We start from the raw sequence: 17,485 nt of genomic DNA on the forward strand, positions 1-17,485 counted from the left end.
GGGAGTTAGATTAGGAGGAATGGAAGTAATTCTTTGTTCGTTCTTTCCATAAAGGACTGTGAGCACCCACTGTGTACCTGGTCAGGTCCTAGGGGTAGAGGACACAACAGGGGTCTACACAGGCAAACTCCCTGCCCCAGGGAAACTGACATGAAGCTGAAGCCCCAAAAAATGCCCAGTTTGGCGGGGGCAGTGGCTCGCATCTGTAATCCCAGCACTTTGGGAGACCGAGGCAGGAAGATCGCTTGAGCCCAAGAGTTTGAGACCAGCCTGGGCAATATTAGGGAGACCTCATCTCTATTACTAAAAAATGCACAAATAAAATACTTTTTTTTAGAAAAAGAAAAATACCCAGCTTGCTAAATCATAGGAACGCCCAAGAAGGATAAGGCAAGCAGGGAGAATCAAGCTTAGGAGTCGGTGCGGGGAAGGGCTTTGTTGGTCAGGCACAGTGGCTCATGCCTATAATCGCAGTGTTTTGTGAGGCTATGGCAGAACGACCACTCGAGGCTGGGAGTTGGAGACCAGCCCAAGCAATAGAGTGAGATCACATCTCTACCAAAAAATATATACTTTTTAAATTAACTGGATGGGTCGGGCGCCGTGGCTCACACCTGTAATCCCAGCACTTTGTTGGTGGGGGGAGTGGATCACTTGGGGTCAGGAGTTCGAGACCAGCCTGGCCAACGTGGTGAAACCCCAGCTCTACTAAAAAATACAAAAATGAGCTGGGCATGGTGGTGGTTACCTTCAATCCCAGCTACTCAGGAGACTGAGACAGGAGAATCGCTTGAACAATTCTTGCAGTGAGCTGAGATCCCACCACTGCACTCCAGCCTAGGCGACAGAGTGAGTCTCTGCCTCAAAAAAAAAAAAAAAGAAAGAAAGAAAAAAAATTAGCTGGATGTAGCTTCTGTGGTCCCAGCTATTTGGGAAACTGAGGTGGGAGGATTGCTTGAGCTCAGGAGTTTGAGGTTGAAGTGAGCTATGATGGTGCCAGTGTACTCCAGCCTGGGTGACAGAGCAAGGCCCTGTCTCCAAAAAAAAAAAAATGAGTAGAGAAAGGGCTTTATGTGACCCGGGGAGAGTATGAAGAGCTATGGCTGTCCCATTCCCATTCTAGTAGGTCCGAGAGCAAGCAGGGCAGACTGCCAGGGGCCCCAATAAAGCATTGTAGGGGCCCAAGCAGTGTCACTTGGGGCCAAGGTAGTGCAAAGTGGTTTTAAAGGAGTTGAAGATGAATCCAAGGATCTGAGCGAGGACGGCCATAGCTGGTGAAGCTACGGCATTCACAGGTTTTGGGAAGGACTGGAGCCGGGTCCTGAAAGTGTTGAGTGGAGGCGTCTGGGGTGTGTGCAAGTCTGGCGTTCACAGGGAAGTCCGGGCCAAAGACTCCAGTGGGGGAGGCATCAGTGAATAGATGGCGCTTCAGGCCTGTCTTAGCTCAAGCTGCCACACAACAAAATATCATAGACTGGGTGACTTAAACAACAGACATTTACATTTCAGAGTGCTGGGAACTTTCAGTCTGAGATGAGAGTGCCAGTGTGGTTAGGTTCTGGTGAGGGCTGTCTTCGTGGCATACAGACAGCTGCCTTCTTAATACACCCTTATGACCTCAGTTAACCTGAATTAGCTCCCAAAGGTCTTATCTCCAGATACAGGCACACTGGGGCTTAGGATTTCAATCTGTGAATTTGGAGGGACATACTCCGTCCATAGCAGAGCCCTGAGACTGAGCCCAGTCCCCTGGAGGTGAAAACCCTTTCTGGAAGGGCCTTACTCCCCATCCACTAGTGCCCTCCCTAGATCTCAGCTCCAGTGTCACCGCTTCTGGGCAAGGTCAGTCACACCGGTGTGCAGCACATTGATCTGTGTGACCAAGGATGAATGGCCCTGTCTCCTGCCAGACTGTGAGCTCCAGAGGCAGGGCTACTTGTCACCATTGTGGCCTGCCCAGGCAGGGACCTGGCAAATATTTATTGAGTAATTGTTGGGAAGTCATGGAAACCGTGTGCTGTGCCCTTGGGTCTCACCAGAAGATCTGTTCACATGCAGGGCCAGGACTAGGTACTGTCCTGGCCAGGAAGGTCCCAGCTGCCCTGTGGCCTCCTGCCCTTGTCCCCCACACCCTCAGGGGTGCTGATATGCTGAATTTTAAGGAGAGATGATTCTGATAGGGCTTTCTGCCCCTGGGGAGTTTATAGTCAAGTGGGACTTAGTTTCCTCAGAGGTAAGCTTAAGGGCACTGTGGCTGGGGTGGGGCAGGAGAGCGACATCTTCTCTACCCCGGAGAAGTGAGTAGCTGAGGGTGGAGGAAGAAGGTATTCCGGGCAGGGTGCACAGCTTGGGCAAAGGCCTCGCCACAGTAGAGGGGAACCGGGCAGTGTGTTTGAGCCTGACCTAGGTGGGGATTTGGTGGGGACTAGAACCATTAGGTGGTTTAGAGGCCTCAATCCTCGACTCCATCCCACCCCTGCTTCAGCCAGCAGGTGACCCTGTCAGGGACCTGCCAGTGAGAGACCCGTTTCCTCTGAGAGTCTAGTCATGCTAGCTCCATTCCTGGGGCTGGCGTGGGTGAGGGCTTCTTGCAGGGGCCCACGTAGTTTTTCTCCTGAGTCCATTGGGCAGGATTGGGCCAATCACAGACGGATGGAGGGGTTCCCAGAGATAAGTCTGCTCTGGCCCACACTGCAGCTCACCCCGTCCACTCTGTGCAGGGGCTACTGGGGAACCAGACGGAACAGCATTCAGGTCACTGTGGCTCACAGACCCGTCGCACCACTCCGCTCGTCCCCAGCAGCATGGAGGGAGGGAGGGTTCCCGTGTGCTAATTGGCTGAGCTGTTTGGACCAATTGCTAATCAAAGGCTCCAAAGCCCTGGGTGCTGGGATGTTGGGCTCTGAAGCTGGGGTTCACAAGGTATGGGGGACCCCAGTCTGAGCATCAGGTTGGCTCTCATTCTCAGGAGGGGACCTGGGCCACCTTCCCAACCCCCCACATCTCTGTTGCCTCCTGTTATCCCCAAAACCTTTCAGTCTCCATTGCCAAAGGGGAGAGTTCGAGACCAGCCTGTACAACATAGTGAGACCCTGTCTTTTAAAAAAAAAAAAAAAAAATTACCTGTGGCCGGTGCCGGGCGCTTGGTAAGGTCACCTTGAAGTAGTCCTTTGCCTGTTCTGCACTGTTTTTTTGTTTGGTTGGTTGGTTAGTTGGTTGGTTGGTTTTGGCGGGGTAGTGGGGTCGGGGGATGTGGTTTTTTGTTTTTGCTTTTGTTTTTAGAGACAGGGTCTCGCTGTGTAACCCAGGCTGAAATATAGTGGCAAAGTCATCACTCTCTGCAGCCTCTAAGTTTTTGGCTCAAGTGATCCTCCCACCTGAGCCTCCCAAGTAGCTGGGACTACAGGTGCAAGCCACCAAGCCCCACTAATTTTTAAATTTTTTGTCGAGGTAGAGGTCTCGCTATGTTGCCCAGGCTGGTCTTAAACCCCTGGCTTCAAGGGATCCTCCTGCTTCTGCCTCCCAGAGTGCTATGATTACAGGCGTGAGCCACCGTGCCCAGCCTCTCTGTACTGTTCTTTAACACATTTACAAATATTTAACTGAGCATCTATTTCATTCTAAAGAACTAATGTTGAATAAAACCAGCCAGAATGTCTGCCTTCATTGAGCTGACAGTCCCCTTGGAGAGTTTAACTCTACATACAACTCTTTTTTTCTTTTCTTTTCTTTTTTTTTGAGATGGAGTCTCGCTCTGTTGCCCAGGCTAGAGTGCAGTGGCTTGATCTTGGCTCACTGCAACCTTCATCTCCCAGGTTCAAGCGATTCTCGTGCCTCAGCGTCCCAAGTAGCTGGAACTACAGATGTGCACACCACACCCAGCTAATTTTTGTATTTTTAGTAGAGACGGGGTTTCACCAACTTGGCCAAGCTGGTCTTGACCTCCTGACCTCAGGTGATCCATCTGCCTTGGCCTCCCAATGTGCTGGGATTACAGGCGTGAGCCACCGCGCCTGGCCTGTACATACAACTCTTAAAATGCTGCCCTGACCCTGGGACTCACTTTCAAAGATGTCCACACTCCCTAGGCCAGGACCCCATTTGTCCCATACCCTTCCTGGCAGTCCTGTCCCTGCTGCATCGCCCTCCAGCTACACCAGCTTTCTTTGGGTCCCTGGACCACACCCGATACCTTCCTGCCCAGGAGTGTTATCTCTGTCCTGGCTGTTGCTCAACCTTTAATGGTCCCTACCACCAAGGCCATCTGCTCAGTTGACATACCCACCCCAACTGTAATTAAATCATCCCCTGTGTCTCCTCACTAGACAGCTCCACATAAGCACAGCTGGTCCTTTTAGGACTGTGTCCCCAGCACCTCCCACAAAGGAGGATCTGGTTCATCAGGATGGGTTGGATGAACAGCCCATTTTACAGATGAACAAACTGGGGCACAGGGAGGTGGGGGGTTTTGGCTGCACTGCACACCTGTCCTGTCTTTGTCCTCCTCCCTGGGGAATGAGCTTGGAGCACCCCTCTAGGAACTGGGGTGCCAGCCTCTTCCCTTGACCATCTTGGTCCTTGTCATTTGGGCCCCAGTACCGGGGTGGCTTTAATTTGGCTGCCTAGGGAGGTGGTTCAGGGCTGCCAGGACCCCAGAAGTAGGCTCTCTGGGCTCTGTCCTTTGCCCCCCAACACGGTGCTTGTTTCTCCTGCGTCTTCATACAGAGGGGCCAGCTCCTGGCCCATTCAGCTCTGAGTTTGAGTTCCTAGGAGGAGATTTTTGCTGCCTTGTAACTGGGATTCCTAGATCCAGCCTCCACCCTCTGTTTGTCCTAAGGATGTTTTGGGATTTTGTTTTGTTTTGTTTTGTTTTGTTTTGTTTGTGTTTTTGTAGGATGGTGGCAGTGATTTTGAGGAGGGGAAGAGGAAGGAGGATACAAGCAAGGGAAGTCACAGGCTGTAGTGCCTAGACAGACCCTGGTTTGAATCTCGGCCTTACCACTTTCTGGCATGTAAGTTGTAGGGGGTAGCCGATACCTTAGGACATCTCTTGGGTTTTTTTGTTGGTTTTTGTTTTGAGACATAGTCTCACTCTGTTACCTAGGCTAGAGTACAATAGCACAATCTTGGCTCACAACCTTCACCCTCCCAGGTTCAAGTGATTCTCCTGCCTCAGCCTCCCGAGTAGCTGGGTTTACAGGCACCTGCCACCATGCCTAGCTAATTTTTGTATTTTTAATAAAGACGGGTTTCACCATGTTTGCCAGACTGATCTTGAACTCCCGACCTCAGGTGATCCGCCTGACTCGGCCTCCCAAAGTGCTGGGATTGGCCAGGTGTGGTGGCTCATGCCTGTAATCTTAGCACTTTGGGAGGCCAAGGCGGGAGGATCATTTGAGGTCAGTAGTTCAATACTAGCCTGACCTATATAGTGAAACCACATCTCTACTAAAAGTGCAAAAACTAGCCAGAAGTGGTGGCACACGCCTATAGGCCCGGCTCCTCGGGAGGCTGAGAATCACTTGAACACAGGAGGCAGAGGTTGCAGTGAGCCGAGATGGCGCTATTGTACTCCAGCCTGGGCGACAGAGCAAGACTCTGTCTCAAAAAAAAAAAAAAAAAGTGCTGGGATTACAGGCTTGAGCCATCCCACCCTTCAGGACATATCTTTTGAATTTTGAACCTGGTGGATGAATTTTTAGATGACCTCAGGACAGTCCTTAATTTCCACATGACCTCAGTTTTTCCAGCTTTGCAAGGAGAGTATGAAACCAGCCCTGAAGTCTTGCTAAGAGGATTCAGGCAGTTCATAGAAGTTGTGAGTTGGTTCCTCCATTCGCCTGGGTGTTGCAAGGGGGCAGGGCCCGCATCTTGCCTGTGGCCTGCCAGGGTAGCAGCTCAGTGAGTGAGATGGTATCTCACTGTGGTTAGGATTCACATTTCCCTGATGACTAGTGACGTTTCCGTGTAACTTCTTGAATGATCATTCAGTAACAATAAGTGTAGGCTGAGTTTGTAGAATCAGTTGGCCTCCTCAGCCTCGATTTCCAAATGGAGAAAGCAGAGATTTGGAGCTCCTGGTCGGAGGAGCAGGTTGGTGCCGGAGCCAGGACTCAACTTAGGTTGCAACTCTGAGCCTTTGAACACTTGCCACTTCTATTCCTCACAGCAGCCCTTTCAGACTGAACAGGTGTTACCAGATCAGAGCAGAGTGGCCACTGTATTCTCAGTGCCCAGCCCAGGGAGGCAGATCTGAGTGAAGTTGCTAATGAAACATGGAAGGTGCTTGAGAGCTAACTGGGAGGGAGGGAAGGTGTGCATTCCTGCGCCAGGGCCTTTGCATGTACTTGTTACTTTCTCCCACTGGCCAGCTGGAGTCTCTCTGGAAAGGTCTGTCTTAGGGAAGACTTCTCACTCACACTCTGCCCAGTTAGGACTCTAGAGACCCTATAGAATTACAGAGGAGGCTGGGCGTGATAGCTCACGCCTGGAATCCCAGCACTCCAGCCTGGGCGACAGAGTGAGACTCCATCTCAATTAAAAAAAAAAAAAAGGCCAGGCGCGGTGGCTCATGCCTGTAATCCCAGCACTTTGGAAGGCCGAGGCAGGTGGGTCACCTGTGGTCAGGAGATCGAGATCATCCTGACCAACATGGTGAAACCCTGTCTCTACTAAAAATACATAAAATTAGCTAGATGTGGTGACGGGCTCCTGTAGTCCCAGCTACTCGGGAGGCTGAGGTAGGAGAATGGCGTGAACCTGGGAAGCGGAGCTTGCATTGAGCTGCGATTGTGCCACTGCACTCCAGCCTGGGTGACAGAGCAGGACTCCATCTCAAAAAAAAAAAAAAAGAAAAGAATTCTCACTTTTACCAGTGGGGTCAGGTAGAAAGCCACACCTTCCTTTGATGACTGCCCGAGAGTGTCATCAAAGGACAGCCTTCTCACGTCCCACACAGCCAGTTCTTCCTCCTGGAAGAGGCAGTACAGGGTCCGATGCAGAAGTTCACACATTGAGACCCCCACCTCCGCCACCTCCCCAAGCTGTTCAGTGTGGGGGGTGGGCTCTCTGAGCAGCATCAGTTCCCATTTCTGGAGGCCAAGGTGGGGGATTGCTTGAGGCCAGGAGTTCTTGACCAACCTGGGCAACATAGAAAGACCCTGTCTCTACAGAAAGTTTAAAACTTAGCTAGGCGTGGTGGTGTACACCTATAGTCTCAGCTACTCAGGAAGTTGAGGCAGGAGGATCCCCTGAGCCAAAGAGTTCAAGACCTGTAGTAAGCTATCATCTTGCCACAACACTCTAGACTGGATGGCAGAATGAGACCCTGTCTCTTTAAAAAAAAAAAAAAAAAAATTCCCATTTCTTCCTCCCCTCCCTGCCCTCGAGCACTTTTGAGCCAATTTGCTTGAATTAAATATGTATGGCATGATTTCACAGTTTTATTTCTTTTTAAATATTATTTACTTCTGCAAATAGGCATTTCGTTCACCAGGTTTAAAATTCAAAAGACCTGAAAGTGTACTTTGCAAGTCTCCTCCCCACTTCTGCCCAAAGGAAATCAGTCTCACAGTTTCCTCCTTTCTTTTTTTAACAACTTTATTGAGATGCTCACACCATGCCCATTTAAAGTGTACAGTTAATGGTCTTAGTATATTCACAGAGTTATGCAACCATCACCACAGTCAGTTTTAGAAGATTTTTCATTACGTCAAGAATAAACCCCAGCCGGGCGTGATGGCTCATGCCTGTCATCCCAGCACTTTGGGAGGCTGAGGCAGGTGGATCACCTGAGGTCAGGAGTTCGAGACCAGTCTGGCCAACATGGTGAAACCCCATCTCTACTAAAAATATAAAAATTAGCTGGTGTGGTGGTGCGCACCTATAAGCCCAGCTACTCAGGGAGGCTGAGGCAGGATGAATCACTTGAACCTGGGAGGCAGAGGTTGCAGTGAGCCACGATCGCAGCACTGCACTGCAGCCTGGGCAACAGAGTGAGACTCAATCTCAAAAAAAAAAAAAAAAAAAACCCCACACACCTTTGCTTTCCCTCACCACACCCCCATTCTCCCTGCCTCCCAGCCCCTGGCAACCACTAATCTGCCTCCTGTCTGCATGGATTTGCCTGTCCTGGACATTTCCTATAAATGGATCATACAATCTGTGGTCCTTTTGTTTGGCCTCTTTCACTTGGAATAATGTTTTCCAGGGACATCCATGTTGTAGCGTGTGTCAGAATTTCCTTCCTTTTTATAGCTGAATAATATCCCATTGTATGGACTGACCACATTTTGTTGGCCCATCCATCCGCAGATGGACGTTTGGATCGTTTCCACCTTTGGGCTATTGTGAATAATGCTGCTGTGAACGTTTGTGTACAGGTTTTCAATGCGGGCAAATGTTTTTGTTTTTCCTGGGCATGAATTCCAGGAGTGGAATTGCTGGGTCATATGGTAACTTTCTTTAACCGTTTGAGGAACCATCAGACTGTTCTCCATGGTGGCTGTGCCATTTGACATTCCCACAAGCAGTGGAAGAGGGTTCCGGATTTCTCATCCTCGCCAACTTTTTTTTTTTTTTTTTTTTTTTTTTTTTTTTGAGACGGAGTCTCGCTCTGCCACCCAGGCTGGAGTGCAGTGGCCGGATCTCAGCTCACTGCAAGCTCCGCCTCCCGGGTTCACGCCATTCTCCTGCCTCAGCCTCCCGAGTAGCTGGGACTACAGGCGCCTGCCACCTCGCCCGGCTAGTTTTTTTGTAGTTTTTAGTAGAAACGGGGTTTCACAGTGTCAGCCAGGATGGTCTCGATCTCCTGACCTCGTGATCCGCCCGTCTCGGCCTCCCAAAGTGCTGGGATTACAGGCTTGAGCCACCGCGCCCGGCCCTCGCCAACTTTTTTGATTCTAGCCAGCCTAGTGGGTGTGAGATGGTGTCTCATTGTGGTTAGGATTTGCATTTCCCTGGTGACTAGTGATGTTTTCTTGTAATTTCCCTGATGACTAGAGATGTTTTCATGTAAGTTCTTTATTTATTTATTTTTTTTTGAGACAGTGTCTCTGTCGCCCAGGCTGGAGTGTAGTGGCGCAATCACAGCTCACTGCAGCCTTGACCTCCTGGGCTCAACAGATCCACCCCTGCACACCCTCCTTAGTAGCTGGGACCACAGGTGTGCTCCACAACGCCGGGCTAATTTTTGTATTTTTTGTAAGAGGCAGGGTTTCGCCATGTTGCCCAGGCTGGTCTCAGTCTCCTAGGCTCAAGTGATCCACATGCCTCGCCATCCCAAAGTGCTGAAATTACAGGCATGAGCCACTGCTGCACCCAGCCTCGTATAATTTATTTTTCCTTTTTTTTTTTTTTTGAGACAGCCTTATTCTGTCTCCCAGGCTGGAGTACAGTGCCGTGATCTCGGCTCACTGCAACGTCTATCTCCTGGGTTCAAGCAATTCTCTGGCCTCAGCCTGCCTAGTAGCTGGGACTACAGGCCCACGCCACCTCACCTGGCTAATTTTTGTATTTTTGGTAGACAGGGTTTTGCCATGTTGGCCAAGCTGGTCTCGAACTCCTGGCCTCAAGTGATCTGCCTGCCTCAGCCTCCCAGAATGCTGGGATTACTTGAGTGAGCCACCACGCCCGACCTCATGTAATTTCTTGAGTGATCATTTAGTCATTCAACAAACAGTGATTGAGGGGCATGTGCCCAGCACTGTAGACTCTGGTGCACAGTCAGATGACCCTACCTTACTGGCATTTCCATGCCAGTGCACTGCAGAGATACCATATATGTACCTGGTGCTAGCAATAGCTGGCACTCAGAGGTAGCACACTGTGTCCTAGCTACTCTTCCAAGCACTTAAGCATATTCAATTACTCTTTAAGTACATACGGAATAAGTATGCGTTTGCCCCCTCCTCTTTGCAAGGGACAGTACGTGGCCACCCTGGTCTGCAACTAGGTTAGCAGATTTGACCACATATTGTAAAAGTGAGTGTACCAGGACAGATAGGGTAGAGGGCTCTGTGCGATTTAGCACCATGGCAGATTCCATCGTGTGGATGTCCCTCCAGCAGGGGAGGTCTTTGGGGCCAGGGCTAGACCAGCACCCACATTTGCCGCCTGACCCTTTTCCTCCATCTCTGTCTCTCCATTTCTCCCTGCCCCCGTGCAGCCGCCGCCATGGCCCAGACACTGCAGATGGAGATCCCGAACTTTGGCAACAGCATCCTGGAGTGCCTCAATGAGCAGCGGCTACAGGGCCTGTACTGTGACGTGTCGGTGGTGGTCAAGGGCCATGCCTTCAAGGCCCACCGGGCCGTGCTGGCTGCCAGCAGCTCATACTTCCGGGACCTGTTCAACAACAGCCGCAGCGCCGTGGTGGAGCTGCCGGCGGCCGTGCAACCCCAGTCTTTCCAGCAGATCCTCAGCTTCTGCTACACGGGCCGGCTGAGCATGAACGTGGGTGACCAGTTCCTGCTCATGTACACAGCTGGCTTCCTGCAGATCCAGGAGATCATGGAGAAGGGCACCGAGTTCTTCCTCAAGGTGAGCTCCCCAAGCTGCGACTCCCAGGGCCTGCATGCAGAGGAGGCCCCATCTTCGGAGCCCCAGAGCCCCGTGGCACAGACGTCGGGCTGGCCAGCCTGTAGCACCCCACTGCCCCTCGTGTCACGGGTGAAGACAGAGCAGCAGGAGTCGGACTCTGTGCAGTGCATGCCCGTGGCCAAGCGGCTGTGGGACAGTGGCCAGAAGGAGGCCGGGGGCAGCAGCAACGGCAGCCGCAAAATGGCCAAGTTCTCCACGCCGGACCTGGCTGCCAACCGGCCTCACCAGCCCCCGCCACCCCAACAGGCTCCGGTGGTGGCAGCAGCCCAGCCCGCCGTGGCCACGGGAGCAGGGCAGCCAGCCAGTGGGGTGGCGGCAGCAGGGGGCGTAGTGAGTGGGCCCAGCACGTCGGAGCGGACCAGCCCGGGCACCTCGAGCGCCTACACCAGCGACAGCCCTGGCTCCTACCACAATGAGGAGGACGAGGAGGAGGACGGCGGCGAGGAGGGCATGGATGAGCAGTACCGGCAGATCTGCAACATGTACACCATGTACAGCATGATGAACGTCGGCCAGACAGGTGAGATGCCGCCCTGCCCCCCAGCCCGCTAGCAACCCCTGCCTCTCCTGCCACTCGTGCTCTACTCTCTCCCTGCAGCCGAGAAAGTGGAGGCCCTCCCGGAGCAGGTGGCCCCCGAGTCCCGGAATCGTATCCGGGTTCGGCAAGACCTGGCGTCTCTCCCGGCTGAGCTTATCAACCAGATTGGGAACCGCTGCCACCCCAAGCTCTACGACGAGGGCGACCCCTCTGAGAAGCTGGAGCTGGTGACAGGTGGGCTGGCCTTGCCCCAGATCTCTCCCCTCCACAACTTTGGAGCCAGCTGGCCTGGGCTGGGCAGCTAGTTAGGAGCCCCCAGCACCTCAGTTTTCCTATCTGTGCTGTAGTGTTGGTAACAGCCACCCTCAGGGTGGGGGCGTTGGTGAGATGGAGGTGCTGATACAGCAAGGCCTGGCCTCTAGGTTTCTGACTTAAGGGGTCGGGGTGAGCATGGGCAATTATTGTTTGGCCACATGGGTAGAAAAGCTACTCCTGGGCTCCTGTGAAGGTCAGTTATTTACCTAGGTTAAGAATTTGGAGCCGGGCGCGGTGGCTCAAGCCTGTAATCCCAGCACTTTGGGAGGCCGAGACGGGCGGATCGTGAGGTCAGGAGATCGAGACCATCCTGGCTAACATCGTGAAACCCCGTCTCTACTAAAAAATACAAAAAACTAGCCGGGCGAGGTGGCGGGCGCCTGTAGTCCCATCTGCTCGGGAGGCTGAGGCAGGAGAATGGCGTAAACCCGGGAGGCGGAGCTTGCAGTGAGCTGAGATCCGGCCACTGCACTCCAGCCCGGGCGACAGAGCGAGACTCCATCTCAAAAAAAAAAAAAAAAAGAATGTGGGCAGGCAGGGGGGCGAATGCCTGTAGTCCCAGCTACTCAGGAGGCTGAGGTGGGAGGATCCTTTGAGCCCAGGAGGTCAAGGCTGCAGTGAGCTATGGTGGCCGCTGCACTCCAGCCTGGGCGACAGAGTGAGACTTCATCTCTTAAAAAAAAGAGAGGCCGGGCGTAGTGGTTCAGCACTTTGCGAGGCTGAGGCGGGCGGATCACGAGGTCAGGAGATCGAGACCATCCTGATTAACGGGGTGAAACCCCGTCTCTACTAAAAATACAAACGATTAGCCGGGCGTGGTGGCGGGCGCCTGTAGTCCCAGCTACTGGGGAGGCTGAGGCAGGAGAATGGCATGAACCCGGGAGGCGGAGCTTGCAGTGAGCCAAGATCGTGCCACTGCACTCCAGCCTGGGCGACAGAGCGAGACTGTCTCAAAAAAAAAAAAAGACGACGACTGTGTTTGGCCCTTGGGTCAGAGTTCCTGGCTGTGAGCCTCCACTCCCTGTTGGTCCTGCCGAGCTTGGACTCATCTCTAGCTGGTGATAGCCAGCGTGCCCACCTCACACAGGCTTGCGGCACGACCGGCCACACGGCAGGCGCCCTGAGGATGGTGAAGCCACCCTTTCTGTCCTTTCCTGAGCACTGATGAGGTGGGGGGAGTCCCAAGGAGCCTCCCCTGAGTCCCAAGGAGCCCTTGGTGGGTAGAGGTATAGGGGAGAAGGTCCCTAGGTGAGTTTTTGGGACCCAGAGCCAGGGAGGGCGTGGGGTGTTCTGAGATGAGGCCTGGCATCATGGGGGCTGTGGCGGTTTGGGGGCACCCCAGGCCATCCTCTGGCTTCCCCTCACCAGGCACCAACGTATACATCACAAGGGCGCAGCTGATGAACTGCCACGTCAGCGCAGGCACACGGCACAAGGTTCTCCTGCGGCGGCTCCTGGCCTCCTTCTTTGACCGGTAAGGCCCTTGCCAGAGCCGCAGGGAGGGGGGTGGGGTTGCCCCATGTCCCCACCACCACCAACTTGAGCGCTGACTCCCTCCATGTCCCCTGCCCCCAGGAACACACTGGCCAACAGCTGTGGCACCGGCATCCGCTCTTCTACCAACGATCCCCGCCGGAAGCCCCTGGACAGCCGCGTGCTCCATGCCGTCAAGTGTGAGTGTCGGCCCAGCTGGACAGGGCGTGGGCCCCGGGCATGCAGGTTGACGTTTTCTCTCAGCCTTGGCTCTCAGAGGGGGCTAGAGTTTGGTGTTGAGAAGCATTCTGGGACTCAGTCTAGCCTTGCTGGGAAACCGGCTGTGATTGTTTAGAGATTTATTCGTGGTTGGGGGATGCGGGTGCCGAAGGGAAGCCAGGGAGCCTGTGTCAGGCAGGAGGGTCTCGAACTCAGGGCAGTCTGGGAGGGATGAGGCAGCCAGACAGTGCTAGCCACTCCTCATGGGGGCATCTAGATTTTCGGGTGGCCTCTCCCAGTTACTAAATTCTGGCAAATGATCCAAATTTTTCAAGAACACGGGGCCATCCCATCAAAACCCACACATCCCCATACATGGCTGAACTCAGTCCGGTGTAGGGCTGGGTGCACATGGTGTGGTGTCCTGGCTACGTGGCCTCACTCGTCTTCCCTTTGAAGGGGAGTCGCAGACGCTGGCGGGGGGGGGGCTGGTGAGTAGGCCTTGTGGGAGTCACCTGGCCCCCGTGCCAAGGCCGCACCCACCCTGCCCCACAGACTACTGCCAGAACTTTGCCCCCAACTTCAAGGAGAGCGAGATGAATGCCATCGCGGCCGACATGTGCACCAATGCCCGCCGCGTCGTGCGCAAGAGCTGGATGCCCAAGGTCAAGGTGCTCAAGGCTGAGGATGACGCCTACACCACCTTCATCAGTGAAACGGGCAAGATCGAGCCGGACATGATGGGTGTGGAGCATGGCTTCGAGACCGCCAGCCACGAGGGAGAGGCGGGTCCCTCAGCCGAGGCCCTGCAGTAACCCGCCCGGCCTCCTGCGGGGCCTCACACTCCCCCTCCCAACACACACACACCCGCCATCTTGGTCATGAGCTACTGTCTGTCCCTCCCCAGGACCGCGGTGGGTGCTGCATGTTCCCGGCCCTCTGCCCCTCCTGTCCCACCCCCTTCCCCCACCAAGAGCTGGGCCGGGAGAGGACTGCAGGGCAGGTGGCGTGGGGTCCGTGTTGCCTTCTTTAACACATACTCGTGCAGTGGGGGAGTTCTGGCTCCCCAACCTAACCCCTAGCCGTCATCTCCACACTCACCAGGCCCGCCAGGGGAGGGGGCTGGCCTGGGGGTCTCGGGAAGGCCCCCTCCCCAGGCCCTGGGCCACCTCGCGGAAGCCTTCAGCCTCCGCCCCTCACTGCAGCCCCTTGGGACTTGAGGGGGCCCCAGGGGTTCTCAGGACCCCTCCCACCACCTCCCAGTGCTTCCACGTCTCCAAAAGCGCCTTCCTGTCACCCTCGTCTGTCCCTGCGCCTGGGGGCTGGGGTAGGCGAGGCCATGGGGACTACCCATTTTACAGCTGGGGAAATTGAGGCTCCGAGAAATTGCACAACCGACCTAAGGTGGCCGGCAGTGGTGTGCCCGGTGCCCTTTCTCCTCTTTTCCGCCTCTGTTGCCCCCATTGGTCCTCTGGGGCCTCAGAGAGGCAGGTCCTAAAGGAGGGGGGGTCTCTTGGGGGCAGATCAAGGGTCTCGGAGGATAGAATGAGAGGTTTCCAGGGCTGGCAGAGCGTGTGCGTGTGTGTGTGTGCAAAAGTTTTGCTTTCAAACAAATGAAGATACGAGAGGCAGTAGGACCTGGGTTGGAACCCAGGGGAGCAGACTGGGGGGCTGCTGCCCCTCCCTCCATCTCCCCACCCCCACCCCACCCCACGGCAGGGCTCCTGGCCCCCACCCCCTGTACATAATTTTTAAAACATTTTTTTAGCGAATGAAATATTGAAGTATAAGATTCCTTTTATTTTTCAAACCAATGGGGCTGTGTCTGTTGTCCTCCTTGGTCCCCAGGGGTGGGGAGTACCGTGGAAGGCAGGATGGTGTCGGGGGACTTGGGGGCAGCCTGAATGTGTGTGTGTGTGTCTGGGGTGTGGGTGTGTGTTTCCATGGTAGGACTCCAGTCCCAGCTGCTGCCTAGGCTCCTGTGGGTCCCGCCGGGTTCCCCCTCCCCTGTCCACCTTCCCCAACAGGGCTATAGTTTAAGGGCGTCCCAGGCCTTGGTTGGTTGGCTGGGCCCAGCTCCTGGCGGCTGGGCTGGGCTGGGCAGGGCAGGGCAGGGCAGGGCAGGGCCGGGCCGGCCGGGTCCACTTCCATTGTTAGCAGTTGTTTGCAGAATTTTCTCTTTTACCATTCCTCTCTTTTTGTTCTCACCCAGAGTGGGTGGTTTTTTGTTGTTGTTTTAGATTTTCATGTGAAGGCAGAGAGTTTTTTTTTTTTTTTTAAACTCCCCATCCCCCTACGCGGGGTGTCATTTCACCATCCACATCCTTGTTTGTGTTTCTGGCCCTCGTCCTCCCTGCCTCTCCTCTGCCTCTCCTCTGCCTCCCCTCTGCCTCCCCAACCCCTGCCTACCCACTGCTCCCAGGGGTCTCTCCAGGGGCAGGGGGATTTCAGGAGATGGAGTGGGGGCCAGCCCCGACTGGACCCTTGGAATCTGATTCGGAGACCATCCCCCTGATGGGACCAGCAGCCCCACCGGCCTACTGGGGGTCCCTTTTAACATCTGCTTGTTGCGGGGGTCAGTCATGAGTGCCAGGGTCTGGCTGGGGTCTTGGCACTGTCTTCCTGGCTGGGGCCTGGCACCTTAGCCCCCAGCCGGTCTGAGTGGGGGATGTTGACACCCCCAGCTAAAGCACAAGCACCTTAGTCGCCCCTCCTCTCCCCCTGCCTCCTGGCCTGCCACCCCACCCCAGCGTTTACCCCAAAGCACAATGCCCTGGTCACTTGGCAAGCAGCTGGGCCTGACAGAGGCCGAGGGGCAGACCGGGGCTCCAGCCAGACCCCCGAAAGGAAGCTCCCCCACTTCCAGGCCTTAGTTGGGGTGGGGGGGCAGCTTCTGGGCCTGGGGTCTTCTCTCCCCCACCCCCTTGTCCTGGGTAGGCCCCTGCCTGCCCCTCTCTGCCTTTTCCTTGGGTGTCCCTCTTCGAGCCCCTGTGGCACTGGCTTGGGTGGCAGAGCCCACTTGTTTCAGGGACCCCAGGAGGTGCCCCCTGGCTCCCGGGACTGTGTGTGGGTCTGGGGGATGGGGGGGAAGAAGGGTGGGGCAGGGGGTGCAGGGGAGGAAACTCCTCACCAGGAGAGCCAAAGACAGGGTTGTGCCTTACCCCAGGAGCCACCCCTGTGCCCCCCTTGCCCTGCCATTCACCCTCCACCCCTCCCCCCGGGCGGCCTGCTGCTTTTTCCTTCTCTTCCTCCCCTGTCCTGCCCTGAGCTGCATGGTTCCCCCACCCTGGGCAGCCAGGAAGGAGTCTGAATGGAGAATCACCAACCACCAGAGAAAAAAGACTGTGGGGCCCTCCCCTGCCAACTCCCCTTCCCTGGCCGCCCACTCACCCACACCTCTTTCACGTAGGACAGGCTGCCCACCCTGTCCACGTGAAGTGCCAACGCCCTCCCCACCCTGGGCCGAGCCCCCATCCCTCCCTGGGCCCCCAAGTGAGATTGCACATTTAACTACTGTAAGGAGAGGAGCGGCGTTGGCAAATGTGAACCATGAGAATATCAGTGATACTGATGAGAATAAACTAAACGCCTTTGTAACAGCCTTGCTGCATGCTTGTTACTGGGGGGCCCAGGGAGGAACACACCCGGGTTGTGCCCAGCAGCCCCAGGTTGCTGACTGCAAACTGATAGCCTCCGATTGTAACACGTGTGCAAGTTACCCAAACAGATACAGATAACGCAACATAGGAGCTGGCTCTGCACACTCAAGCCCCCAGCCTGGCTTCAGTGGGCCTCTTTAAACCTAGGAGAATCCTGGGCAACACAAGAAAAAAAATTTTTTTTCTTTTTTTTGAGATGGAATCTCACTCTGTTGCCCAGGCTAGAGTGGCATGATCTCGGCTCGCTGCAACCTCCACTTCCCGGGTTCAAGCCATTCTGCCTCAGTCCTCCTGGGTAGCCAGAATTACAGGCACCCACCACCATGCCCGGCTAATTTTTGTATTTTTAGTAGAGACAGGGTTTCACCATGTTGGTCAGGTTGGGCTTGAACTCCTGACCTCAGGTGATCCACCCGCCTTGGCCTCCCAAAGTGCTAGGATTATAGGCATGAGCCACAGCACCCGGCCTTTTGTTTTTTTGAGTCGGAGTTTCACTCTTGTTGCCCAGGCTGTAGTGCCATGGTGCGATCTCGGCTCACTGCAACCACTACCTCCCAGGTTCAAATAATTCTCCTGCCTCAGCCTCCTGAGTAGCTGGGATTACAGGCATCCGCCACCACACCCAGCTAAATTTTGTACTTTTTTTTTTTTTTTTTTTTTTTGAGACGGAGTCTCACTCTGT

General features: G+C 54.6%; 1 protein-coding gene across 15 annotated transcripts in view; it reads left to right on the top strand.

Moving 5' to 3' along the window:
• Positions 1–16,745, top strand: part of NACC1 (nucleus accumbens associated 1) — a 27,492-nt gene extending 10,747 nt beyond the window's left edge. For 8 of the 15 annotated variants that reach the window (XM_065534497.2, XM_065534496.2, XM_074026070.1 and 5 more), the window contains 5 exons: positions 10,166–11,119; positions 11,198–11,371; positions 12,821–12,926; positions 13,028–13,125; positions 13,700–16,745. In XM_065534497.2, the coding sequence (XP_065390569.1) occupies positions 10,174–11,119; positions 11,198–11,371; positions 12,821–12,926; positions 13,028–13,125; positions 13,700–13,959 (1,584 nt within the window). In that variant the 5' untranslated portion in view covers positions 10,166–10,173 and the 3' untranslated portion in view covers positions 13,960–16,745. Of the gene's footprint in view, positions 1–4,894; positions 5,013–10,165; positions 11,120–11,197; positions 11,372–12,820; positions 12,927–13,027; positions 13,126–13,699 lie in introns of all 15 variants that reach the window. The other 7 variants (XM_065534494.2, XM_065534493.2, XM_074026069.1 and 4 more) reach the window with 2 other exon arrangements.
• Positions 16,746–17,485: the final 740 nt, after the last annotated feature.

Source organism: Macaca fascicularis, chromosome 19, assembly GCF_037993035.2.
Source record: "Macaca fascicularis isolate 582-1 chromosome 19, T2T-MFA8v1.1".
Classification (NCBI taxonomy): domain Eukaryota; kingdom Metazoa; phylum Chordata; class Mammalia; order Primates; family Cercopithecidae; genus Macaca; species Macaca fascicularis.